At 42.0% G+C, this 25,802-nt stretch overlaps 1 protein-coding gene across 1 annotated transcript in view; it reads right to left on the reverse strand.

The window, feature by feature from the left end:
• The window catches only part of AFF2 (ALF transcription elongation factor 2), a 504,061-nt gene that overhangs the window by 317,930 nt on the left and 160,329 nt on the right, over positions 1-25,802 (reverse strand). Inside the window, exons 2-3 of the mRNA XM_060086669.1 lie at positions 25,556-25,676; positions 15,730-16,590 (exon numbers count right to left, since the gene is read on the reverse strand). Coding sequence (XP_059942652.1) covers positions 15,730-16,590; positions 25,556-25,676 — 982 coding nt within the window. The remainder of the gene's footprint in view (positions 1-15,729; positions 16,591-25,555; positions 25,677-25,802) is intronic.

Below are 25,802 nucleotides of genomic sequence, written 5' to 3' on the forward strand. Positions count from 1 at the left end.
TGAGCATGCATGCTCCTACCCAAATCTTGAGGCATCCCTCAGAACATGAAAACAAACCATGCGAAACACATGATGATGGTTACAGGTGTCCCTGAGAAGTACAAAAGCACAAAGCCCTCAGGAGAGGGGGAGACAGAGAGACCATGAAACCCCATTTTAACATTCTGTTGTTCACACACATACGTACATACACAAACACACATACACGCCCCTTTTAGTGCATGATGATCAACATCCAAATAGAACATAAGGCTCATTTTTGAATTTGCTTATTATCCTAGGAATCCAGTGTGGGATTATATTTCTCAGTTAATTTTGCCCCATAGGCTCATTCGCTTTTACATACTGGGGATTACTTTAAAGCACAAATAGTTTGTTGATTGGTGGGACTAGAAAGAAGAGAGACAGCACTCGATAAAATTACCTAGCTGAGCACCAAGCCCCCTGCTCTCAGGGGGACACACACACCCGCATGGTGAAAAGTACTACGTGCCTGGCACCTGGCCATGTAATCATGTGACTTCAATTAACTCATCTGATGCCTCAATACTATGAAGTAGGGGTTACTGTCCTTGTTTTATAGATGAGGAAACTGACACTCTGAGGGCTTGAGAAACTCACCCCAGTCACATAGCTAGAGGCGATGGAGCTGCAGTTCAAATATGGCTCTACCCTCTACCCCTTTCCAAAGCCAATTTTCCCCCCACTATACCAAAGTTCTCAATTGTGGGTACATGGATTCCCCGGAGGGTCCAGAGATTGCTTTCAGGAAGTCTAAGCAACTGTACACAAAATTGTTTGGGTGTATCCACTAGCAGATTTTTCTGGGGGGAGGAGCTAGAGATTTCATCAGCACCTCAAAAAAGTCTAAGGCCACACAAGACAGCGCACTACCACGATTTCATCCTAGTGCTTTATAGGACCTGGTGCAGATGGCAATACTTCCCCAGACCCATCCTAGATCTGCCCGCCAGCATGCACCTTGGCCTACTGTGGCCTCGCATAGCACTCTGGCAACCCTGACATTTTACCTTGCTTTGTTGTTATTCGAATACATATCTCAATTGCCCTGCTAGAAGTAAGTTTCTTGAATGCAGGGCACAAGCTTGTCCAACTCTGTCTCCCTCAAAGCCCCAGCACAGTCCTCTGCACGTAAGAGTTACTTGTCAAAGGTCAAATGAGGTTCATTTAGTGACTGGTTTGTTACTTGTCAAAACTGTTCTTACTTCTCTTCTTGGTCTTTGGTCATCCAATTCCCCTCACCCCCAAGCCTCACCTCCCTAAATCCTAGCCTGCTTTGCTGGCCAGTCTCAGGGCCTTCATCTTCAAGAAAGGCCTACACTTAAAATACACTTATATCTGTACTTCGTTATCACACAACTGAATATACTTGTTCTTGTGACTACTGTCTAATTGCCTCAAATATGCTATGGCCTCTTCTGTTCTTCAGAGGCTTCATTAACTTATTCAGCACATGTTTAATGACCACCTACTCTTTGCCGAGAACTCTGACTGGAATTGGCAAAAATCCAGTCATCTCTTCTTCTAATATCTTCAGGTCCCTGATAAAGATTGAAACTACATTATGCGTGTAGATGTGCCTGATACATAATAAATGAATGAATAAGTATCAACCTTACCCTGAGATTGCCTTTGTTCTTCATAATAGCTCAGAACAGGCTCGCTTTATTCCTTCCATCTTTAGAAACACTGATTTGCTCCGAAACTGGTATGCTTATTCAGAATTATAGGGTTTATTAAGCTTAAAAATACATTCTAATTAATTTATATAGTTAAAAAAGTAATCACCTTCATATTTATATTTGAAATCCAGAGCCACATAAATGGCACTGAGAATCTTCAAATAAGCTGCAGTCATTGCCTCCATGCCTTGGGAATGGAGGTGTCAAAGCTGATAATTCAGTGACCTACAACCTTGGGATTTTACATACCCAGGAAGGGAGGAGAGCAGGGGTAATGATGGAAACTTATTTTAAGGAGAATCAGAACGAGAAAAAGCGGCGTGGGCTGTTCTAACGGAAATGTGTTTAGATTGGCAAGGTGAAGGGGTAGTGGAGCTTCCACTCGGCAATTACTAACGTCTTAGCTGTCCAGGATGTTACCCAACCAACTGAAAAACCAAAGCCGTTCATCTGGGACATATTCTGTCTGTGGCCTTCTGTTTCTCAAGATTCTTCTTTTTCAAATACTACACAAATGAATAATTAAAGAGCCAACTGAAAATAAATATTAAGAGTTTTCCTAAAGCATGTTCTCAAGGCATTTTTATCCCATTTAAATTTTAAAGGTAATTATATTGCCTACTGCCAAGAAAGTTAACACTAATTATTGGAATAAATAATGCTGTACAGATTAAACAGAAATGCAAAGACAAAAATGCCTAATGGCTTATTCAAAACAGGAAGCACAACACTGTTCTTTCTAGCTTGAAGTGCTATATCCTCTTGATTTAGGAAGATGCAATTTTTTAAAAACGTCTCTTAGTGAAGCCTCTTTTTCCCTATGCCATGTGACTTTACTATAAGATTGCCATTAAAAAAATTAACAGTCATCTTTTCTCAGCAGTGATTAAGTACAATTTTTGCTTGTTTTATTATATGGCCTTTATGTGTATATTGTCAATATGGTTTGGAGAGAAATATATTTATGTCTACCTATGTAAATCACATAAGGAATGATGTTGCAATTAAAATCCACAAACTAAATCTAATATTAATTTCGTTCGCAATTTATCCCCAACCCAATATGTATTTTAACATGCTAAAGCACTGCTATGTCACACATGGTGATTTTTAACAACGATTTGGACTAATTCTATGTTAAGAGTTGAAACAGTGAGGAAACAAACGTATAAGGTGCCTTTTTTGGTTCTGCCTGTGTAGAAAACATTGGCATTCAATCTTTCAATCTTCCAAACTCTAAAGGTGAATTTCAGGACGATTCAATAACACACTGCAGCTGCAATTTCATTTCTTTTCTTCCCAGAAGGTGAAATGAACATATTTATGTGTTAGGGATGCCTTTTCCTTCATAAGTCAAAATTTAGAAGAAGCTAGATGCTGTTTTTTCCCTATGGCTAATATATTTGCTGGAGTGCCCCAACTAAGGAACTTTTATCTGTAACTTTGAGTTGTGAAAAGTGGCCAAGTGCCACGCTGCACTTGATTATTTTTGATGCAAGCGCTCTCACATGGTTTCAGCTGTGGCTTTTAAGGACTTTCCCATTCCTGGGTGAAAAATGTGCAGCCTAATAGCCGACTAATGCATTTCTATTAAGCCAGCTGGACTTATTGGTTTTGCAGAGTCCTTCCATCAGGAACCTCTAATTCTATAACTTGTACAGCTGTTCTTTAGGATGCTGATTGCTTTGTTCTTTTAACTTAATGTACTGAGTTACCAGTCTAGAGTTCAAGGCTCAGCTCTATAACTAGTCATGGTGAGGCCTTTGGTGAGACCTCCTGGCATCTGGTTTCCATGTTCTTCACTGCAAACAGTGAGGCTCTCAGCTCCCAACCTCTCTGTGTTCAGAATAATTTCAAAGTAAGAAAGTATAGAGAAGTTACAGAGATAATTTCAAACAGTTGAGAACAGGAGTGGATAAGTAAAATAAGGTAAATATATTATTATGATTAATTCTCCTATCATTGAAAAACGCCATTTTAATCCTAGAAACTATGGAGTGCAAATTCTAGTTTGCACTAGTTTCAATTAGTTTAGTTTGCACTAGTTTCCATTAGTTTCAATTCTAGTCCTTTCTTCTGCCTCCACACCAGAAATTCATGACCTTAACTGAATGGCAATCAACATGTCCACCAAACAAAGGCAAGGAAGTAGAGCTGAACAGTTTTCGAGGTAACAATTTATATAGATGGTCAGTCATCATAACCCTACACCAAGTCTACCAAAAACAAAAGATGTGCTTTCTCACTAAAGATTGTATCTTGAGGAGATGGGGGAGGAGGATGGTGTGGAATGGAAAGTTAACCACAGCTCTCCATTGTAAGCAGGTGCCCTGTGTAGACAGCTTGAGTCTAAAGGAAAAAAAAAAATCGGGGAAGATCATAGCAAAGTCCACAGCTATCACTACAAGAGAAATGTAACTGGTAATGTGCGCATTTGACTTCCAAAAATTACAAAATACAAAACATGATTTAATATTTAATGTACTCCATAACTTATAGGAAATTCCATTTCCACTTCTATGATTTCTAAGAAAGTATTCAGCATATTTTCCCATGTTCTCTAAAGTACTAATAAAATCTTTCTGAGTTAACATATTAATTTTAAGTGGTGAATCAAAAAAGGCCATTTATAGGAAATAAATCCTTCATTGGAGCATAAGAAAATAATCATGATTTTTCATACAAAGCTTTGCGAGAAGCACTGTGCGAACATTAATCAAATATCATGACATTCAAAGCCTATAATATCATGACAGCATGACAATAAAAGAGATAAAAGAAAGAAACTTATCTGCTTTGTGAAGACTTGGGTGTCCAAGAAAAGAATCTTGGGTAATGGTGTCACCAGCCAGAAACCTCAGAGTCGTTTTAGATCCTCTCCGCGGGCTTCCTCTCAATGGCCCATCTAATTAATCACCAAATCTCATCTAATCAACCTAAACATCTATCTCAAAATCGGCCCTAATTCAAACTGCTAGCACTTCTGACCTGGAATATTTCAACAGCCCGCTCAGTACTCTTTCTGCCTCAAACCTTACCAGCCCTATGACGACATCAACTCCCTTTCCCCTACTCTCCTGCCAATCCCCCACCCCCCCGCCAACGTGACTTTTCTAAAACATTATCTGCTGTACTTACAGCATTAAAAGTCTCCCCCCTCGGGGCCTTCCCCGGGTTTCCCCGGTGGCGCAGTGGTTAAGAATCCGCCTGCCAATGCAGCGGACGCGGGCTTGAGCCCTGGTCTGGGAAGATCCCAGATCCCACATGCCGCGGAGCAATTCAGCTCCTGTGCACAACTACTGAGCCTGCGCTCTAGAGCCCACGTGCCACGAGTACTAAAGCCCACGCGCCTAGAGCCCGTGCTCCGCAACAAGAGAAACCACCGCAATGAGAAGCCCGCCCGCGCCGCTACGGAAGAGTAGCCCCCACTCACCGCAACTAGAGGGAGCCCGCGCGCAGCAACGAAGACCCAGCACAGCCAAAAATAAAGAGATTAATTTTAAAAAGTCTCCTCCTAACTCCCCAAACACATCTGATTCTTTTGTGTCTCATGAATCCCAGGAGTCAACGGGCTCAGTTACAACTTGATGTGGGCTTACATGGTAGAATGCCTATACGGCCACTTCTTCACCAAGAAAACTTCTAATCACACTTCAAGAGCTAGCACTCAAGTTACTACTTCCTTCAAGAAGCTTTCCTGAACATTTCAGACACCCTTAGTCATTCTCTCGGTTCCCACAGAATACTGAACAACCATCTATTATATTTCACTGTGATTTTTCTGCTTTTGTGTCCATATGCCCTGACTTAAGCTACTTAAGATCAGGCAACATGTCTTCATTATCTCAGTCTTCCAGATCCTAGCACAATGGTTGCTCAATAAAGTTTGTTGAATGAATAAATAAGGTCAATCAATAAAAGAAGATATGAGATCTTATACGCATTCTCTTCTAATGGATCTTCCCAACAATGCACATGATAATATTTTCAGATTTAAATCATTCCAATTCATAATATCAGACTCAATGTGAACAACTCAGAATGTTACACTGTTGTTTATACGTTTGGCCTTGGGCCAGATGTTGCACTCAAATATCCAACAGAACTATTTTCTTTGAGATTTATTTTAGGTGGATTGTGGATTCAGACTTAACTCTCTGATGTGGGTCCTTTTTACCCATCAGTCTTGCCTGGGAAGGGATGTTAGATCTTCCCATCTCCCCAGTGATCTGAAGGCCACATTTGTTCAAGTAAACAGAGTAGAGCTGCAGAGAGATAGTTTGGGTGCCTCAGTACAAAGGAGAGACCAAGTGGTGAGACTCCACTCAGGGTGAGCATCTTGATCTCCATTTCCAGCAGGTGCCTGGGAGGGCATTTCTGGATGTCCCTTGGGAAGCTGGCTTCCCTGGTAAGTTTACATGAAGACCTGGATGAACAGGAGATGCTGAGAGGCAGAGGAAGGTCAAAGAACAGGTTTGCTCTAAAACCAGGGTCATCTCCTTAACCAGCTTCAGGGGTCATCAGTCCCATTGTAGTCTATGTGAATGGTGACCCCTGAAACTGCAAGATGGCAGCTACTTCTCCCATCACCAACATATTTAATGAAATTGCAGCATAGTTGTAGCATTCTTCAATGGTACATACTTGAAGGAGTGAGCTATCACTGCTTATATCATAAAAAGCACAGCCCTTGAAACTCCAACCAACTGCCAAGGCTTTACACAGTCCATTTCATTTTGACATCCTTTTTTCCATCAACCCACGGCATTTCAACTTGAATCTTCAGCTCAACCTCATCTCACCTATAAAACCTCAACAAAATAGATCCTTTCTCCTATCACTCTTTCATTCTAAGTCACCTCAGAACCTAGTACTACCCTGGAGGCTGGGCAAAAACTTCATGGAGTACCAAGAAAGCCATCATTCTCTAGCCTTCTCCTCCCAGAATTCCACTGCTTTCACAGGTTCCCCCAGAGAGACACACGGACAACAGCACAGGCATACGTACACATGCGTACACAAACACCCCACACGCCGGCTATGAAGAGCCTATAGGGGTTTCCACAGACCATCAGCCCTTTCACCCCACTTAACCCAAAGTCACAGTCTATGCCAGAGGACATGCTATTCCTAGAATCTTAGAAATCCCTTCCACCCCACACCCAAGTCAAATACACACTTTAGTCCTCCCAGTCCATAAGGGATTCCAGAATCCTAATTGGGTTTAGACTAGGTTCTTCTCCCTCAATAAAATGATAGGACCAGAAACTAACACAACATTGTAAAGCAACTATAGTCCAATTAAAAAAAAATGTCCCTACAGGGACTCCCACAAAAAAAAAAAAAAAAGATAGGACCAGCTTCCTTTTACTGGTTATCTCTGAGATCATCTCTTTGCATCTGTGATTCTGAGCCCAGACTGGGCACGAAGATGGTCCCCTGTCCTAGGAGCTTAGGCACTCCAATTCTAAGAAAGCAAAAGAGAAAATGACCTTCACCCCATGAGTCACTAAGGAAAGAGAACCCTCTTGAGCAGAGATGTGATTTGTGGTGTGAAGACTATTTCTAATCCTGGGTACTAAGCCTTCTTATCTATCTGCCTGCAGGCCTGGAGGAGCCTCTCCCCCACTGGCCAGCTCTACCTTCACTACCAGCACCTTTCCTGATCCAGGATTCTGCTCTCTGCAGGTTTCAGAGCTGACCTTCCTCCCCTCTCTTCTCAAAGCCATCTTCCTATTGATGACAGGTAGAGCAAGCCGATGTTTTTTGCTGTCTGAAGCTTTGTCTAGATCTAGCCCAGGGGTCAGCACACTGTTTTGCAAGTCAAATGCAGCCAACGGCCTGTTTTGGTACAGCTCACAGGCTGAGAATGGTTTCTACACTGTCAGATGGTTGAAAGAAATCAAAAGAATATTTGGTGAAACATGGAAATAGGGGATATTTGAGTTTTGGTATTCACATATAAAATTTTATTGGCATACAGCCATGCCCCTTCACTTACGTATTGTCTATGGCTGTTCCCATGCTACAGTGACAGAGTTGAGGATTTGCCAGACTGCGTGTCCCACAAAGCTGAAAATATTTACTTCATGGAAAAAATTGCCCACCTAAGCTCTAGTTCATAATCAAGTCAACTGTGTTAACAAATTCTTTTTTCTCTATTACTTAATTAGGAAGAAACTTTATAGCTACTATCTAAAGGATTTTTAAAAATCACTTCTCCACAACTGTATTTAACAGTTTATCCACAGTCAAATTGAAGAGCTTAAAGAGAAGTTGGCTCAGAACCTTTGCGGGCTAAACCTGAATTCAGTTCTGAGATGCAGAAGCCCACCTCCCTCTTGTAGACTGGCTTGGGTTTTTCATAATGAACACTACTGGCCTCCGTCCATTCCCAGTCTGGGATGTGTGAAGAAGTGACACTTCTCATAGTGGGTTGACTCGTGTCCCCCCAAAACTCCTATCTACCTAGAACCTCAGAATGTAACTATTTGGAAATATGGTCTTTGCAGATGTAACTAGTTAAGGATCTAGAAATGAAATCATCTTGGATATAGAGTGAGCCCTAAATCCAATTACTGATGTCCTTATAAGAAGAGGAGAGGATACAGAGAGACATACAGAGGAGAAGGCCACGTGAAGACGAATGCAGAGAGTGGAGTGATGTGTCTACAAGCCAAGTAATGTCTGGGGCCACAAGAAGCTAGAAGAAGCCAGGAAGGATCCTGTTCTAGAGCCTTTGGAGGGAGCTCAACCCTGCCAATACCTTTTTGGATTTCTAGCCTCCATAACTGTGAGAGAATAAATTTCTGGTGTTTTAAGCCACCCAGTTTATGATACTTTGTTATGGCCATCTATGGAAAACTAATATACCTCCCATTTCCAGACCCTGGTAAATTTTTCAAAGAACTTTCACAGCTAGTTAGTCCACGGATTCTCACAGTGATTTTCTGAGTAGGCAGTCCATGGATTCCCTGCTTTCTTTTGCTAAGGTACAGGGAGGCTCACCCATTCAGCATCTACGGATAAAAGCCAGGGATCCTTCCTGCTCCTTGCTAAGTACTCTTGAAATTTGATGATCTGTAAGTTTTTTCTATTACTATACTTGGGGGGCTCAAACATTTGAGAGACATCTTACTCCTTCTATAACAATTATTTACATGCAAACTTTTAATTGACCCCACATTCACACCTAAGGTTTATCTAAAGGATGGTTGTGTTTCAGCCACAGAAATCCAGATTTTAGCTCTGTTGTCTGAGCATTCTGCTAAAGTCATCCTACCAAATAGACAAAAACTCAGAAACTTCATGAACAAAGAAGAGGTCCTCTAACAAGTTGTGTCATATGTTACTCATTTAGGAATATTGCAAAAACACTACTTCTCACCATATTTGTAAATGAAAAACACATGAGTGTAACCTGTAATACCATAGGAAAAATTGCTCTTTTGGTAGGTTTGGCCCTTGACTTTTGAAATATGAACCCATCAGGAGAATTTCAACTTACGCTGGATTCAGCTCATTATTCTCTTGCCCCTTACATGCCAGTAGAGAAACTAATTTTAGACAACTGAATTTCCATGGCATCATGGAAATGCCACTGATGACCTGGGTTCTAGTCCCAGCATTGCCATTTGCTGGCTGTGTGACTTTAGGCAAGTAACCCTTGGTCTCTCCCAGACTACATTTCTGCATCTGTGGAAAGAGAATGATAATAATCCCAGGCCCCGTGAGAATCAAATCAAAATAAGATGGCTGGCGATTTGGGGGAAATGGGGAGATATTGGTCAAGGGGTACAAAGTTTCAGTTATGCAGGATGAATAAGTTCTGGGGGCCTAATATACAGCATGGTGGCTATAGTTAATAATACCATACTATACACTTGAAATTTGCTAAGAGGGTAGATTTTGTGTTCTCACCACATACACAATCATTAGCATGATTGTGGAGGTTATTTCCCAATGTTTATGTATATCAAAACATCAAGGTGTACAACATCAAGCTGTACACCTTGAACATACACAATTGTTATTTGTCAATTACACCTCAAAGCTGGAAAAAAATAAGATAATGTATATGAAAGCAATTGTAAACCATAAGTATAAAGGTAATAGGTTTTTGTTACTGTCACCTATATTATAAACTCTATTCGGTAACCAAAGCACAGCACTTTTTTTTTTTTTTTCTTTTTGCGGTATGCGGGCCTCTCACTGTTGTGGCCTCTCCCGCTGCGGAGCACAGGCTCCGGACGCGCAGGCCCAGCGGCCATGGCTCACGGGCCCAGCCGCTCCGCGGCATATGGGATCCTCCCAGATCGGGGCACGAACCCGTATCCCCTGCATCGGCAGGCGGACTCTCAACCACTGCGCCACCAGGGAGGCCCTAGCACAGCACTTTTTAAAAAGATAGTCAATTAAAGATCGCTTGCTTTCACGTCAATTAAAAAAATACTTAAGAGACTTACAACAGCCATAAAGAGTTTTATAATTCCTTTCTAAAGCCCTTCGCATTCACTATTTGGCTTGAATCAATATGGTTATCTATCTGTCAATTTTTCTTATTCTTTAGCACAGAATGTGAACAGTCTGTTTTTTATGACTGGCTCAGAATGTACTAAGCTAATCGATATATCCAGTGATAACAGGATGATTTGGAACACACATAACAAAAGCTTTATGCTTTACTGCATACTGAATCTGTCAAAATATTTTCCTAGAAGTAATGTGAAAATAGAAGTTCTCCATCTTTCATTATGTTAGTGGGTGGTGACAAAAGGATTAGGAGGCTATTTCCTGAGTTCACAGCTTGGTGTTTTTCAGTGAAATGCAGCCTATAGCTGTTTATCTTTCTTTAAAAAATGAGTTGAAATATAATAATACTCCACGCTGAATTGGTATCCAATCCCAAAAGAAGATCCAATTCTAGTTTGCCCATATTGGCCGAGTCTTCAAAATTCCCCAACTGTTCTGAAGGTTGGGACCGAGAGGTGGGCAGACAAGGCTCACACACTCCAGGCTGTCGAGGCCCACACTCTTGGAGGGAGGCAACAGCTGAAGGATCTTTACAAACAAGGTAGGTTTGGGCTTAACCACAAAGGAGAAGCATGCCCAGAGAGATTTACGGCTGGAAGAAACCTCACTGATGAGCTAATCTAAACTCTCCATCTAACGAGAGGCCTAGAGAGGTAAAATCACTCTCTCAAGTTCACGGAGCAAGTCCAGGCCAAAAGTGAAACCCACATCTCAGTAGACCTTGTTCAAACTGTACTTTGTAATATACCACACATCCCCTCACAAAGAATTACTAAAGTGATGAATAAATAGCAATGTTTTAAAATGTATCATTATTAATGATGATTTTAATTGGCATAGTGTAAAAATTAAAGGTTTTCTTTCAGAATAAGAATAAATCAATCTTTCCAACCAGAAAAAAAAAAAGTGTTAAAAGTGACAAGGGATTTAAAAGCACAGAGCACCAAGACTGTTGCACTGAAACCAAACAGTCTAATTAATTTTTAAAATGGAGTGTTGAAATAGCTGACATGGTTCCAGGATGCTGATGGCTGAATCACTTACATGCAGCCTTAGAAAAGAGATATATATGCTAGAGAAGAGGACTTGAGGAGATGAGAGAGGGAAAAAGAAAAGACCCAGGCATTTGCACAATCTTTACTAGGCCAAAGTTGAGCTCTCTTCCCGAGTTTGACTAGAGAAAATGGAGGGAGAGGGGCTAAGGAAGGACAGGGGAGGAGAGCATCGTTTGCAACAACCATCCCATCATTCATATCCGTTCCGTTCAACTTTTCGAAGAGGCTCCTAATTTCGAGGCAACTGGAACCTTAGTCTTAGGTCACAGCCAAGAGCACCTTGGAAAGGAAATGACCCTTTATGGTGATGACACTCCACACATTCGTACTGTACTTATGAAAGCTTATTGGAATGAAAGCTTATTGGATGGAAACGCTGAATACATGATGTGAATGATGGGATTTGGCTTTAGCTTATTTTAGTGGCTAGCTTTGTCAACCAGCTGAAAAGTTATTGCTCACATTTGTGACTGTGCCTGCCTTGTTTTATACCCTATGCAGGGAACACTGTGGGTGTAATTAGCTTTATTTATTATACGTGGATAGGAAGCTCGGGTCCCTTGTGTGAGAACTGTAGAGAACGGTGGGAACTTAACATTCGTGAGCTGGATGCACCCGGGCAGCTACACAGAAACCGTAGAGGCAGATTTTTTTTATCCTAATGAAAAAATAAGCAAAAACATCTGTAAGGAAATCATGTATAAAGCTACATTTATTAACAAATTTGTTTCCTAATGAAACACCATCTGCAAGCAACCCTGTTTCCACTTGATATAAATAGGTCTTTTACTGTTTTCAGATGCAGTTCACAGAAATGTCTTCTAAGTGCAACTGCAGAACACATCAGTCTTTTGTTTGTTTGTTTGTTTGTTTGCTGGAAAAATAGTGAATTAAGCTTTTAAACAAATCATTTGTTTAAAAAGCGTGCTCCCATTGAAAAGCTGACCTTTGGCAATAAAGCTGGATTTTATTAGTATCCTTTTTAGTTAGTATTTATTAGTAGCCTTATTATCGGTACAGAAATTCTAAGAAGCAAGGAAAGTTTCAAGGATGGGAAGTAATTAAAATGTCTCCACTATGTGCACAAGTGTAGGCACAGAAACAAATATGGGAGCCCACACACATGCACATTTCATTCCAATAATAAATAGTTTATGATCTCTCAACTCACTAATATCTTCATATCTGCTTATTCGTGTATCTTAGAATGTGTCTTTTTCCTGGTCATTCAACGCCCCACTCCGCCCAAATGCACTTCATGAACACACATCAGTCTCCTGTCACTTGAGTCAGGGAAAGAGCTGGGAAAACTCAAAGAAATCCTATGACTGCTCTATGGACGAGCCTTTTCAGTAATAACTCAAAATAATGCTACCACTCATTGTAGATGTTTACTTTGACCAGGGACCCAGAACCCCAGGCCTGGAACTCTTGGCGCCAGGGACTGGGGCTGAATTCTAATGCTAAGTGCTTTTGAAAAGTACATCAAGATTTAATAGGGTGAATTTCCAGACTCGTCAGAGTTTCAGCCACATGAATTCCATTAGGTTCAAAGTTCCATAAGGCCCCACCCTGTCTATATTTCTGCTCACGTTGTAATCTATACCCTTCTAAGTTCTCTCTTAGGCTGGCTAACTTCTCATTCCCTTTCCACTTATTTCTGGTTTTCACATTGCCCTTGAAACCTGTATATTCTCCTGACCTTAGGGCCCTAAGCTTCTCTCTACCCCTCTCTCAAATCCTTCCTTGAGACCTATAGTTTAAAATAAGTACTTTCTTCACTGATCTCTTATCATGACTTCATTGCACCTGACCCATTTTTCAGACAAGGCTCTACCAAAGTCTATTTGTACCATCACTAAAGGCTGCGTACACATAGGCTGCTCCTTGGAGCATCATAACCAGAGCTGATGACAGCTCAGACTCTCTTTGGAAATGTACCTCTCATTGCTGTGCCCGAGCATTGAGTGAAAGCATGGAGTCGTTTCTGAATCTGGGTCAGCCATGTTGAGAATGTATAAGAGAGAGGATTACAGTGAAGTGGATCTCAGTGGGTCTGTGACCTGTCACTCTGCCAATGAGGTGTTGATACAGGAAAACAGCCTTCTCGATGGGCCAATGCTATTTCCAGACCAGTCCTGAGTTAACAGCACTGCTGTGTAAAGAAAGAAGAGCAGAAGAGACCAGAGCAAGAGAAGGGGCAAGAATGATGTCCCACCTCCCACTAGGCTCCCCCTCTTTCAAAGTAGGTTGCTTTCTGGTTTTTAAGTATCACACTCCTGTATTAAGTCATCAGGTGGAAATTAGGATTAGGATTTCCAAATGACCATGCAGGACAAGAATAGAGTAAGACACAGGCAGACAGAGTACAATTAAGGAACTATAACTGAGGATGGATCTTCTAGCAATTGTTTACCTTTGTTCGTGTTACTTGATTAACATTATAGCTTAGAAAATGTAATCAAGTAACCATTTTTGAAGTTCATTCATTCAACAAACATTTATTGAGTATCTACTATGTGCCAGGCGATTGCTAGGCACTTGGGATACAGAGAAGAACGAGACAGTCCTTGCTCTCAGGGAGCTCACAGTCTAATAGAGGAGACAGACACATAAACGAGTAACTACCATACAATGACGTCAGTGCCAGCCAAGGTGTATATAAGGCGCTCGGCAAGCCCAGAGAAAGGATTTTGTCATTAAGCCTCATGGAATCAGGGAAGCTTTCATGGAGAAAAGTGACAACCGAGTAGACTTGAAGGAGAAACAGGACTTCACCAGGAAGACAAGGGAGGGTAGGGAGAGACATTCTAGGCTGAGGAGACAGCAGGCACAAAAGCAAGGAAGCGTGACAAGGCAGGACATGATGGGGAACCACAGGTAGCTCTGTGTAGCTGAGATCTCATCTGCCTGTGAAGAAGTCGTGAAGTATGAGATTGGGAAGGGAGTATGAAATCAGAGAGTGAAGAGCTTTGTATGTGGGACTAAGAAATTTGGACTGTTTCCTGGAAGCAATGAGAAGGCATTGAAGAATCCAAAGCAGAGAATGACATGGTCAGATCTGCCCACTGGATCAGCCTGGATGGAAGATGGTTTGAAAGAGAGGTGAGCCTAGAGGGAGGGACACCAGACAGGAGGCGGCCCAGGCAAGAGATGCTCACGGGCACTTCGAAGGCGGTGAGGGTGAAGAGGTGACAGACTGGAGAGATACTTGGGAGGAAGCTTGCCAAGACCCGATGAATGATGATGATACAAACAGCAAAACCACCTGAGAAATGAAACAATACTCGAAACATGCATTCAGAAAATCCAAACCAAGGGCCGCCGTCCTCCCTTCCTTTGTGTTCCCATCGTCCTCTGAAATCAGCGCATCTGTTGAGTGTGAATAAAAGAAGAAGAGCCAGAGGGCACATATGGTCAGACTTCTCTAATTCAGACACCACTAACATGGACTCTGAAATAGTTCAGACAGACTGTCTGTGAGTTCTATTGAGTAAGAATTTCAACCTACGTTCTTCCTCCGAGTCTTTTCAAGCTTTTAGTCACCAGTAAAAGCAGTGGTTTCTTCTGCAATCAAGCGCTGGAGGTGCAGTAGACAGCCGCTGACATGGTGGCATCTGAGAGGCACCCAATATATGCCCCCCACCCAGGGGCCACAAGGCCTGAGATCCAATCATTAGCGATTCATTCCTTTGGGAGAGGCTTTGGTCCCTGGGAATTCTCTTTTATAAGGCAATGCTTCCTGAGATAGTTAAAACATTTAGTCATTCTAAACCCAGTGGGATTTTGGTTGAGCATAATGCTTTTGGCTTTGACAGAAGGGATCAAGGTAGTACAAGAGGGTTAGGTAGGCATCTGTAGAAGAAGGTGATGCAGAAGGGAAGATTGAGGGATACGGAAGGGAATGTTACGATCTTGCCAAGGAACAGCCCTGCAAGCACTCAAGAAACTACGATTCTTAAAGAATGCCTTCCACTTCCGGTTCCAGCAAATCACACTGTACATCCTTTTACCTTAAGGAACTTCTGTGTTTTATGTTTATGATACACTATCAGTTAATGAAGGCCTAGGATGACTCACAGTCTTTTCATGTACCTCATCCTGCTTAGGACCAATGAAAATCTCCAATGTGATTGATTTGTACAGAATATTACTACAAATGCATTCTCTGAAACTATTTTATAACTCCAACTTTTCATTCACTCAGACTGACCTTGTCTTTTGTCATTCCAAATTATGGAGATTTAACTGTATCTGCAGAGTGTTAATCAGTCAAGTCACAAGTGACAGAAGATCAAGACTCAGACTCTGACCTTGAAGAGTCTCATCTACAGCTCAAGAAGGTAAATAAGAGCTGCTTGGGAATACCTGATTATAGAGATTAGAGCAGTGAACTTAAAAAAAAAAGGAAACAAAACAAAACTTTAAAAATTACTTACTTCACTTGTTTGGAGAATCGTGAACTTTGGCAGTTTAGTCTTTGAACTGGGTGCACTGGGTTTGCCATCCAAGAGTGATCCAAATGACAGATTCCCAAAGCTGTTCTCGAATTCAATTGAAGGTTTCAGCGTGGGAGAGACGTCTGGGGCTTGGTCCTGACCATCCATGGGTCTGACATATGCGGTTGGTTTTTGCTGCCCCATGCTTGTTTTGCAGTAAACCCCTGGTGGGAAGTTTTGAACCACAAGGCCACTGCTGGGAGCTAATAAAGAGGAGGCAACTAGGGGAGACCCAGGCGCCTGCAGTGTAAATTCAGATTCTTCTGGTGAGTTGGACTGAAATATTTCTTTGAAAGTATCCCCTCCACTGGACTTGAGATTATTGTCTTCCTTTGCAGATGGGTTTGACTCTTCAACTGCTCCAACTTGAGGCTGTTCAGCTGGGTAGACAAAGAAGTCTTCCAGTCTGGCAGGGGGCTGGTCCTGTGTTGATGGCTGCATCTTGTTGGGCTGACTACCAGCCTGGCTGGCCGGTACCATGCTAGTGTTCTGACTATCTCGTGGCCAGTCAGGTTTTGACTTCCGGTTGCTGTGTATTAGAGTTGAATTCAGTATCACAACAGAAGGTGGAGGCATTGGTGCCGAGGAGTGAGTGCTATCCTGATGAGATTGGATCATTCGGTTCTTTTGTTCTGGAAAAAAGCTTGGTTCAGTTTTGTTGATGGGAGTCTGGGGCACGGAACTCTTTGGGATTCCCACTAGATGATTCTGATTAGAATGGTTAGTTAGCAAATCCTTCATTTCGTCATAGTTTCCCAGCGTGTTCTGGACTCGGTTGGCAAGTGCATCACCTTTGTTTGTCTAAAATAACAAAAAGATGGGGGCGGGAGGAGAGAGAATGAATAGGTTTGTGTTTCCTAATGTTAATGTTTCATACAGATGTCCTAAGTAGACTAGCATATAGGGTTCTTTAAAATTCTATGCTGCCATATAATTTCATACATTTCATGCGCCATGTAAGAGAAAAAAAATCAATAACACTATTGAAAGAGCCTCTTGGAATGAGCTGTGTGATGAACGTCTGTATACTCCCTGGCCTGTTCTTAAACACGCTCATTGGGAGAAAGTTTTAAATTACGTTGCTTACGAATTTTATTAGTAAAATAACTTATTTTAGGTCCGGTGAGTTGAACTGTACATTCTACACTGTGATAAACAACTTCTGCTTACTGATCATTGGAATTATAATAGAATGTTCGACTTATATTTGTTCTTGACATGTCAGCCCTTTGTGCTATATTATATCATGAAAAAGCCTTAGCCCCTTGGATAAGGAAGTCAGTTACACTGTGCTGTCATGACTACATTCAGTTTAGAAAAGGCAATGGGCTTAAACAACATTGAATTGAGCTAACTTATGACTAAAGTGAATCCAATTCCTTTTAATCAAAGACTGCATAAATTACTGGTGTCTGCCTACATATTCTGGGGGCAACTGTGTTTGCATATTGATGATTCATACTCGTTTACTTTGAAATGGTGCAAACTGTTCATCAACAGTGACTCAAGCTCTCCTCTGTCTTTTCAAGGGTTTAGAAAAATGTATTCAAGAATTTAAACTGTTGGTTAAGTGAATCAAAACAAAGTCCGATTTTCAAAGTTGGCAACTACATCATTCTATGGAGAATCAACACAAGGACTTTTTAGTATTCTCTTTACCTGCTAAAGGTGTTATCAAAACCAGCTGCTGAATTCAGAAGGGCAAAGGGCTGCTTTGTGTCTAGGCTGTGCTATCCTGGCCCAAGATGTTGCAATGAAAGAAGGCTACCAGCATCCATGGAGCCATCTGGCAGCAGAGCCAGCACCTGGGGAAGACAGCCACCCTGTGTAGCCTCCATGTCCCACGAGTCATAGGCAAGCTCTCCATGCACAGGAGGGGGTGACCACCTCCCCACTGGTACAACCTCCACTGAAGACAGATGTTTAACATCTAAGGTTGCTCACACGCCCTTAACACCTGGTGTGGAGCCCAGGCTCCTGGGGTACACAGGGTGTGTGCCTATTCAAGCCTGGCATCTCAGGCTAAACCTAGGATGTATGGCTGCGTGCTGCTCTCTGTATGTCAAGATGGGAGAGTGTGTGGATGAATGGAGGGTGAAGTGCTGGAAATGGATGAAATCACCCAGGGAAAGGAAATGAAGGATGAGAAGATCAGGCTCAGGAGAGAGCCCTGTGGAACATCAACCTTTAAGGGACTAGGAGAAGAGGAGGACCCAGCAAAGGATACAGAGAAGGAGCAACCAGAGGGAATCGAGCTGGGAACCTTGGCCTTGTCATTACCATAATCCCCACATACTGTGTATAGCATTCAACTCGGGTCACGGGGCAAATCATATTCAAAGGCTAAGGAAAAGCATGCTAATGATATGCTAAGAGGGCTCCATGGGGGATGGGGAGTTTTAGAAATCAAATAAATATATGTCAGTTTTAGTTTTCTTATCCTCAGGAACATCTTATATTGCATCACATGCAACCTTGGTGCTGAAGGAGTGATTAAACAATTACAGTTCCATATAATCCTTAGCTGAATAATCACTCCATTTTCAGAGGTACATTTGAAAGGCATAATTGAATAGGTAGAGAAGGGTAGAAATCACTTTTATTCCCTGAAAGTCCCTAGGTTTGTCAGTTTTCATGGCAGAAATTACTTTTCAGCTAAGGCAAGAATAAACTCTTTGAATAAAGCAGTCTCCTTCAACGGAGGTGCCCAAGGAACCGTTTGGGCAGCAGCCAAAACCGGCCTCTCTTCAATCCCTAAATTAAAAAACAAAGAGATTTCATTGTGGTCAGGGCCCAGTAGAATTTGATGCAAGTTGTAAATACTTGCAGGGTTGTTCTGGTCCCTCAAATAGTTTACCTCTTGGACCACATGATGGCCTGATAAAAACTAATACCTGCTATCTTCAGGATCTGACCCAACAAGGGGAAACAACACCATTTCATTTCCTATTTTTAAATGCCTCAATTTATATTGTCCCCTTTAATGAATTAAGACATGCTTCCTTCCATTAGACAAAGAGAATTCTATAACCTTTCCCTTTTTGCCTTAGCTACCAGGAAGCTCAAAGTTATTGACCTTTCATTGACAGTTCATTGATCTTTACCGAAAATTCTTTGAACTTTCATTGAAAGACAGTTCTAGAGAATCAGAAGTTTGCCCCCAGATGTCACAGAGAACACCACAATACCTCAAAGTTCTGAGAAGTCATTCACTCTCTCTGGGCCAACATCATCAGGACCCAAGAACCTCAAGGCGCATTTGTTTTCAAGCAAGCTAGTCACATCCCTGTTCATATTTCAGCAGTAAATAAAAGGGACATGTTCATCTTATCTTCAGTGGAGAGACCCTGCTTAGGTTTTAACGTCTCTTCATTTCGGTTTACTGTTTTAATGATCTAGGTTTCTGATGCATGCTTAGAATTTTTTTCCACCTCTAGGTTTTAAAATATGCTTGAAATTAGGAGAATTTCTAAGCTGGCCAATGTCTAAAACTGTTGTCTACATGACTAAAATTAGACGAAAATTGAAAGCTCTCCAAATAAGTCTAGAAAATCCACCTCCTACTACATAGGGTCTACTACAGTTATGATTTCTTTTCCAGCACAAAACTATGAGCTTTTCTTCAAGGTCAGAGACTACCTTTTATTCATCTTCATGTCCTCAACACTTAGTGCCATGTCTGATGCATCCCAGGTACTCAGCAAATTGTTGCTGAATTGAACAGAATCAAATTATAATTCATACCCTGTCTATATCAATAAAGGATTTTCAGTGGCTTGGAGTAAAGGGTACATAACCAGAAAAGCAAAGGTTAAGCTAACTTGGTTACTGTGACTGAACGTCAAATTGAACTTTGAGCTTCTTGGTAGCTAAAGGCCAAAAGAAAAAGCTCATAGCTTATAGAATTCTCTTGTCTGATGGCAGGAAGCACATCCTAATTCATTAGATGAGATAAACGTTTGCCGGATACTGAAATGTGAAAAGGAATTCTTCTCATTGGTTCGGTTACCAGGTTACAAGAACCTCTGAACAGTAAAACAAGTCGTTTTTTCAGCACCAATTTTACAGAAGATGCAAAGACGTTCTTCACGTGGCTTTTCCTTATGATGACTAAAAAGCAGGAGCACTGTGTTAAAGTCTAACTCGGTGAAGGCACGTCTGCACGTGGAGTTAGGGGCCAAGTTAATAGGTGCAACCGTAGGGCCTTCCTGTATGCTAATGGCATATGGGGTGGAGCTGGGATAACCTGGGGGGATGAAGGGAGGTCAATTCCCTTCAACTGGCTTCCTCACACAGCAATTGTCAAAGAGGGACTTGTGACCAGAATGACATAGCAGATAGTTCAAGGCTCAGTTCACTGGTGACACTTTCTGAGTGCTGATTGAAGGAAGATCCGTAACAGACGTGCTGTGGCTACAAGTAGCAATTACCATGGTCATTCTAAAACACACACTGGTAAATTCAAAACACTCATGAGGCTGGGTTAGGCACAGAGGACACACAGACACACAGCCTCAAGAAGCCCACCACTCAACAATCTCAAAATAATTAACAGGGCTTCCCGGGTGGCGCAGTGGTTGAGAGTCCGCCTGCCAATGCAGGGGACACAGGTTTGTGCCCCGGTCCGGGAGGATCCCACATGCCGCGCAGTGGCTGGGCCCGTGAGCCATGGCTGCTGAGCCTGCACGTCCAGAGCCTGTGCTCCGCAACGGGAGAGGCCACAACAGTGAGAGGCCCGCATACCGCAAAAAAAACAAACAAACAAAATTAATAATACAGACCAGGTCGTCAGAGTCAACTCTCTGCCTTCCCAAAACTGGAGGTGGGTAACTGTCAACCAGTTTTTAAATTTCTCAAGATGTCGATATAAGATCCACTGGCTAGAAAACCCAACAGGGCCTTAAATACATTTATGTACACCTACATGCTGGATGCTCATCATACACCATAGCAACTTCTGGTTCACACTAGATCATCTTCTTCATCCTCCCGAGTCTTAAAAACCTTTTTAAGGAGCAAGGGATTCTTAGCAGTCCTGATTGCACATTATAAACATGGCAAAAATGGAAATTTAGCCATTTCAATCAACGATAGGCTTCTTTCAATTTGGCCAATTCTTTACTTCCCGTTCTTGATAATTGGTTGATTCCTTAAAGGTAACCTCACAGCCATTATTTTCCAAGTAATCACAATTTCTCCATCATCAAGGACATGCATTTTCCAACTATTTTCAGGCATAAATTACATGTCTGGTTTGTGGCTTATGACTAACGGCACTCCTTCACTTAAGCTTTTGGCCTCTTATTACTTCGGGAAATGCAGAGCTGCCTCAGTTTGCTTCTCATGTTATCTACAAATCAGTAATATAATTTCATTGCAAGACCATTGTGCTAGGAGACTATTGTACCATGGTACTTCTTTTTAATAAAAGTAGCAAAATAATTTAAGTTTTGAGGTTCATTTTTTTCTTTTATTTCATTGTGGCTAATATATGTGATTTAGTAATTCCTTTTTTTTATTTCGAATATTTTTACAGTTAATCTCGCTAAGCTGTAAGTTGTTATTTCTTTCTCTAATTATAATAATGCTAATACCTTGAATTTGTATAGCACATTATGGATTTTAAAGCAAGGTTTCCGCGGATTGTTTGACTTGACCCTCACAATCACCGTGTGAGTCAGCACAGCCGTTCTGGTCTCCTCTGGCTTCTACCGGCCCTGACCCAAATGACCTTGGATAAGCAACTTAATGTCTCTGCGCCTTGGTTTCCTCATTCTTGTTGAGCTGTGAAGAGCTATAAAATGTCAGTTGCTGTTGTTGTTATTATCAGTTATTTTTTCTATCAGCTACTATTATTCACTTCAGAGAAAAGGAAACTCTAGGTCAGAGAAATAAAGTTTCTTCCCCAAAGTCACACAGGAGGTAAGCTTATCGGGTCTTTTGACTTCTTGCCGAGGATAAACAGCTTCCTGTTACAGATACGGAATCACACTTATGAGGATATGAAGCTGCAGAGAAGCTCACCTCAAATTCCTCATGGGAAACACCGGGAAAATGCATACCCATTTGCTGTAAGGACTAAACAAGAACATGAAGAAAGCTCTAGCACGGCTCCTGGCACACAGGAGGCACTTGGCACATGCCAGTTCCTCATCCCTCCCCATCTTTCCACACTAATCTAGACATGTCCAATGGCTTCACATTTTTCATGCACTTCTGAACACATCCTTTTCAGCAGCACAGCACAAACTCAGATTTCAAAGCGACAAAAGCAGCCACAAAGGGATGTTACCCACCAGCACCCCAATCTAGGGGTGGTCAACATTCTTTCCATTCTGGGAGTGGTAGATATGAAGCCAAGAAGGAAAAGAAATCAGCCAGGACCATGAGAGATCACCATTTCTTCTCTCTGCCAAGAAAGGGCAGTGGGTCCTAGGGACTCATGCTCATTGGCTAGTTTCTGAACTACCAAAGCCATCGGATAGGCGATCAGGCCTTGTTTTAGGATTTGGAGCGGCAAGAAGTTTCCTTAAAGTCCTGATCAACCACCAGCAATTTTGATTTCTAATTTGGTAGGCATTCCTACCACAACCCTCAGGAAGAGCTGTGGTAGGAATGTCCTCATTTCTACCGGTGGACCACAGGCCAGCTCTAGAATTCCCATTGCCACTGGCATGTCCAGATACGCCAAGGGTGTCCACACCAGTCCAGGTCTAGGGAGCTTTTAGAGGTGTCCATCTGTTCTAGTATCATGCTATGGGGGAAAGGAGAAGCATACTGCCCAGTGATCTCCCAGGAAACCCTGAACATGTACACAGCACAAGATGGCAGTCAGTCATCAAAGCAGCAGTGAAAGAAAATTACCAGGTCATCAACTGTTAGCATTATTCCTTTCCTTCATAGTCTTGACTCCAAAACAAAGCCTCTTCCCCATCAAGTAGCATAAAGGCACCAGGCTACTAACCACACACAGACCTGGCCCTGCCCTAGACTAATGCTCCCGTCTGTGTCTGTACCTGATGTACTCTTGTCCTATCAAGACAGATGACTTTTGAAAATGACAATGTTGATAACAGGTTCTTTAACTGCCTACTCAAAACTACACTACTCACATCTAAAAATAGATACACATCTATATTACAGGCTTGTTAACGAGAAATGGCATTTACCTTAAAGGTACAAGACCATTCATTCAATAAGACTTAAAATTATAAAGGGGGAAATAAGCCAAGGGTTCTACACCTCATTATAGTGTTAAGCATGGAGTAGATATTGGATTTTCAGAATGAGCCCTTTGAGTAAAGCTCATTTTTCTAACCCCTCCGAAGATAAGAGGTAAAACTCATCTGCTCATTCCTCTTTCTCAAGAAGGGATGAGGCATCTATCATCCTTTGACCTCTCTTCCACTTTCTAGAAAATATGGAGGCCACAGCTTCTTATCGTGCCCCCAATCTTCCTTCCACTCTCCTGCTTTCTCCTCATCCTAACATTCCATTCCCATCTTCCTCCCCAAGGCTCATCACTCTTCACGTGTTCTCAGTTTTGTATTTTCTCATCTCCTCTGGGACCCTGCTCTGCTCACCATCACCTCTCCCTCCTGTGTTTCACCCTCGCCTTCCCCACTGACACTGGTTCCTTCCCATCAATCTCTAAACATGTTCACGTTTCTCTCCCCTTAAAAAAAGCTTCCTTCCAAATAATTGTTCCCCTTTCGTTCTAATGTATCTTCCTCCCTCCATACAAAGACTCCCTGCAAGATCAAGTCTACATTCACTGCCTCTCTTTCTTTATTTCACCTTTTCCCATTTACTCCCCAACCCACAATGACTACCACCATCACCAAAGAAAACGACTCTCCCTTTCACCCCTTAAATGTTGCTGCTCCTCAAGGTTCTCTCTTTGTTCTTCTCACCCAGCCATCTGGCTTAGTGATAATACCCATTCTCACAGCTTCCACTGCCACCTACATACTAACACCTAACTCTCTCTCCTGACCACTCTCTTTAGCTCCAGATCCACACACCCCAAGCCTACTGGATATCTCTCCCTTGACATCCACTGGCATCTTAAACCCATCATGCTCAAAGCAGAATTCATTACCTTTTCTCTATAAGCACCAACCGTGTTGTCCTCCTGAACAACCTGTTATAACACCAGGCTCCTCAAGTCTAAAAGATCGGAATCGTTCATTCCTATCGCACACACCCCACCTCCAGGCAGACACCTGTCCTATCACTTCAACTTCCTGGCTCTACTCTAAATCCAGCCTGCCATGAACCCCCCTCAGCCAACGACAATAGCTTCTTTATCTGCCTCTAGTTTCCTTTCCCTCCAACCCACCACTCTCCACACTTCCAACATCATCTTTACAATTCTTCATCTGTCCCAACCGCGTCCTAACTTTAAAACTTGCGATGACCTCTCTTCGTGTACAGACTCATGTCCAAACTCCTTGGTACGAGGTAGGAAGTCTTCGGGCATCTTTCCCCTGCCTACCTCTTCAGCAGTTACCATGAGGTCATGCCCTCACTCATTCGTGATGATCTCTGCCACTGGACAAGGAATTCCTTGAAGGCAGGGACTATGTCTTATTTCCCTTTGGACACTAGTCTAAGACGTGGCTGGCACATAGTGGGCCTTCAATAAATGCTTGTCAAGCTAACCATATCTCTACATGCACACATTCAAAGGCAGTATAGAAATTAAATCAATTGAGATAGGAAAAATGAATTATTAAGGATTATACTATTATTGACAACTTGAAAACTAATAGTCTCTTTGTCAGACTTACCAAATTTGGAAGGCACCTGAGTGTCTCAATCAAGAGCTGCTTGCTTAGTCTGAACAAGGCACCAGGACTCTGGTCTCACTAGTCACCAATCCAGACAGCGTACTGTCTACCCCAGTCACTGTCTCCTAAACGGTGCTCTTCTAAGATCACAACTCTTGAACATTTCCTCTATTGTTGTTTTACCTCTTACATCATTTGTGTTTCATTACAGAAAATTATACTGCTAGTAAATTTCAATAAAAACCAACCAGCTGCCAGCAATTCACCAAGATTCTTCTCGCAACCCCACCCAAAATAGAAAGTTCAGAGGCAGTCACTGTGAAATCAATACTTGTAGACATAGAAGTATGATCATTATTGGAGCTACACACTAGCCAGAATACCACTAGAAAATCAACCTAGCTACACTACCTCTTCTGGCTGAGGCAATCTGCTAACCCGTGATTATTAATCACCGGGAAAAAATGACTGGCTATTCCCTTTCTCCTAGAACAGTGATTTTCAAAGAGCACTCAAACCACTGAACAGCTGCTAACAACCTAAAATGGAAACAGAAAGCAGTGGCCTTGCCATGGATGGCACTGACTGGGAGGAAAACAGACATATCCGTTGACATTCTGATGAAGGCTTCAGGGGCTGCCACGCTGATAATCAAAGTGAGACCAAGTGTCAGGGGGCACTCCTTGCTGTAGGTAGTGCTGGACAGGAAAGAATTCTTTGGAGACAGGAAGTCTCATAAGTCCCTTGCAAATCCTACTGTGTTCCCCCAAGAAGGTGGACTTTGTCTCTGAAGACTTCCTCAGAAACTTGTCATTGCCCCCAATACAACATTATGTATATATTTCATTTGTAAGATATATTCTCCTGGAGATGATTTGGGTGTTTTGAAAATAGATTAAATGTTGATTAGTGCATTCAAAAATATAACAAGCAACCATTTTCCAGAAAGATAAATTACATACATATTCAGCTACCTTGTAGGGCTCCCCAAAAAGATCAAAGCCTGAAGAAAAGAGATCGTCTTCTTGCTGGACTTCTTGATTCCTCCGCTCCCATTCCCTTTTCTTAAGGGCACTACGGTCTTGTTCATAGTGACTGACATGCAAAGAAAAAGACAAAAGGAGACAAAGATGAATTAGTCATGTAAGTTATTTAGATCTCCCTTGTTATCAATAAGGAGAAAAAACATAAAACAAGCCGAGGCTACCCAAACTGATACTG

The sequence above is a fragment of the Mesoplodon densirostris genome, chromosome X (genome assembly GCF_025265405.1).
Source record: "Mesoplodon densirostris isolate mMesDen1 chromosome X, mMesDen1 primary haplotype, whole genome shotgun sequence".
Taxonomy (NCBI): domain Eukaryota; kingdom Metazoa; phylum Chordata; class Mammalia; order Artiodactyla; family Ziphiidae; genus Mesoplodon; species Mesoplodon densirostris.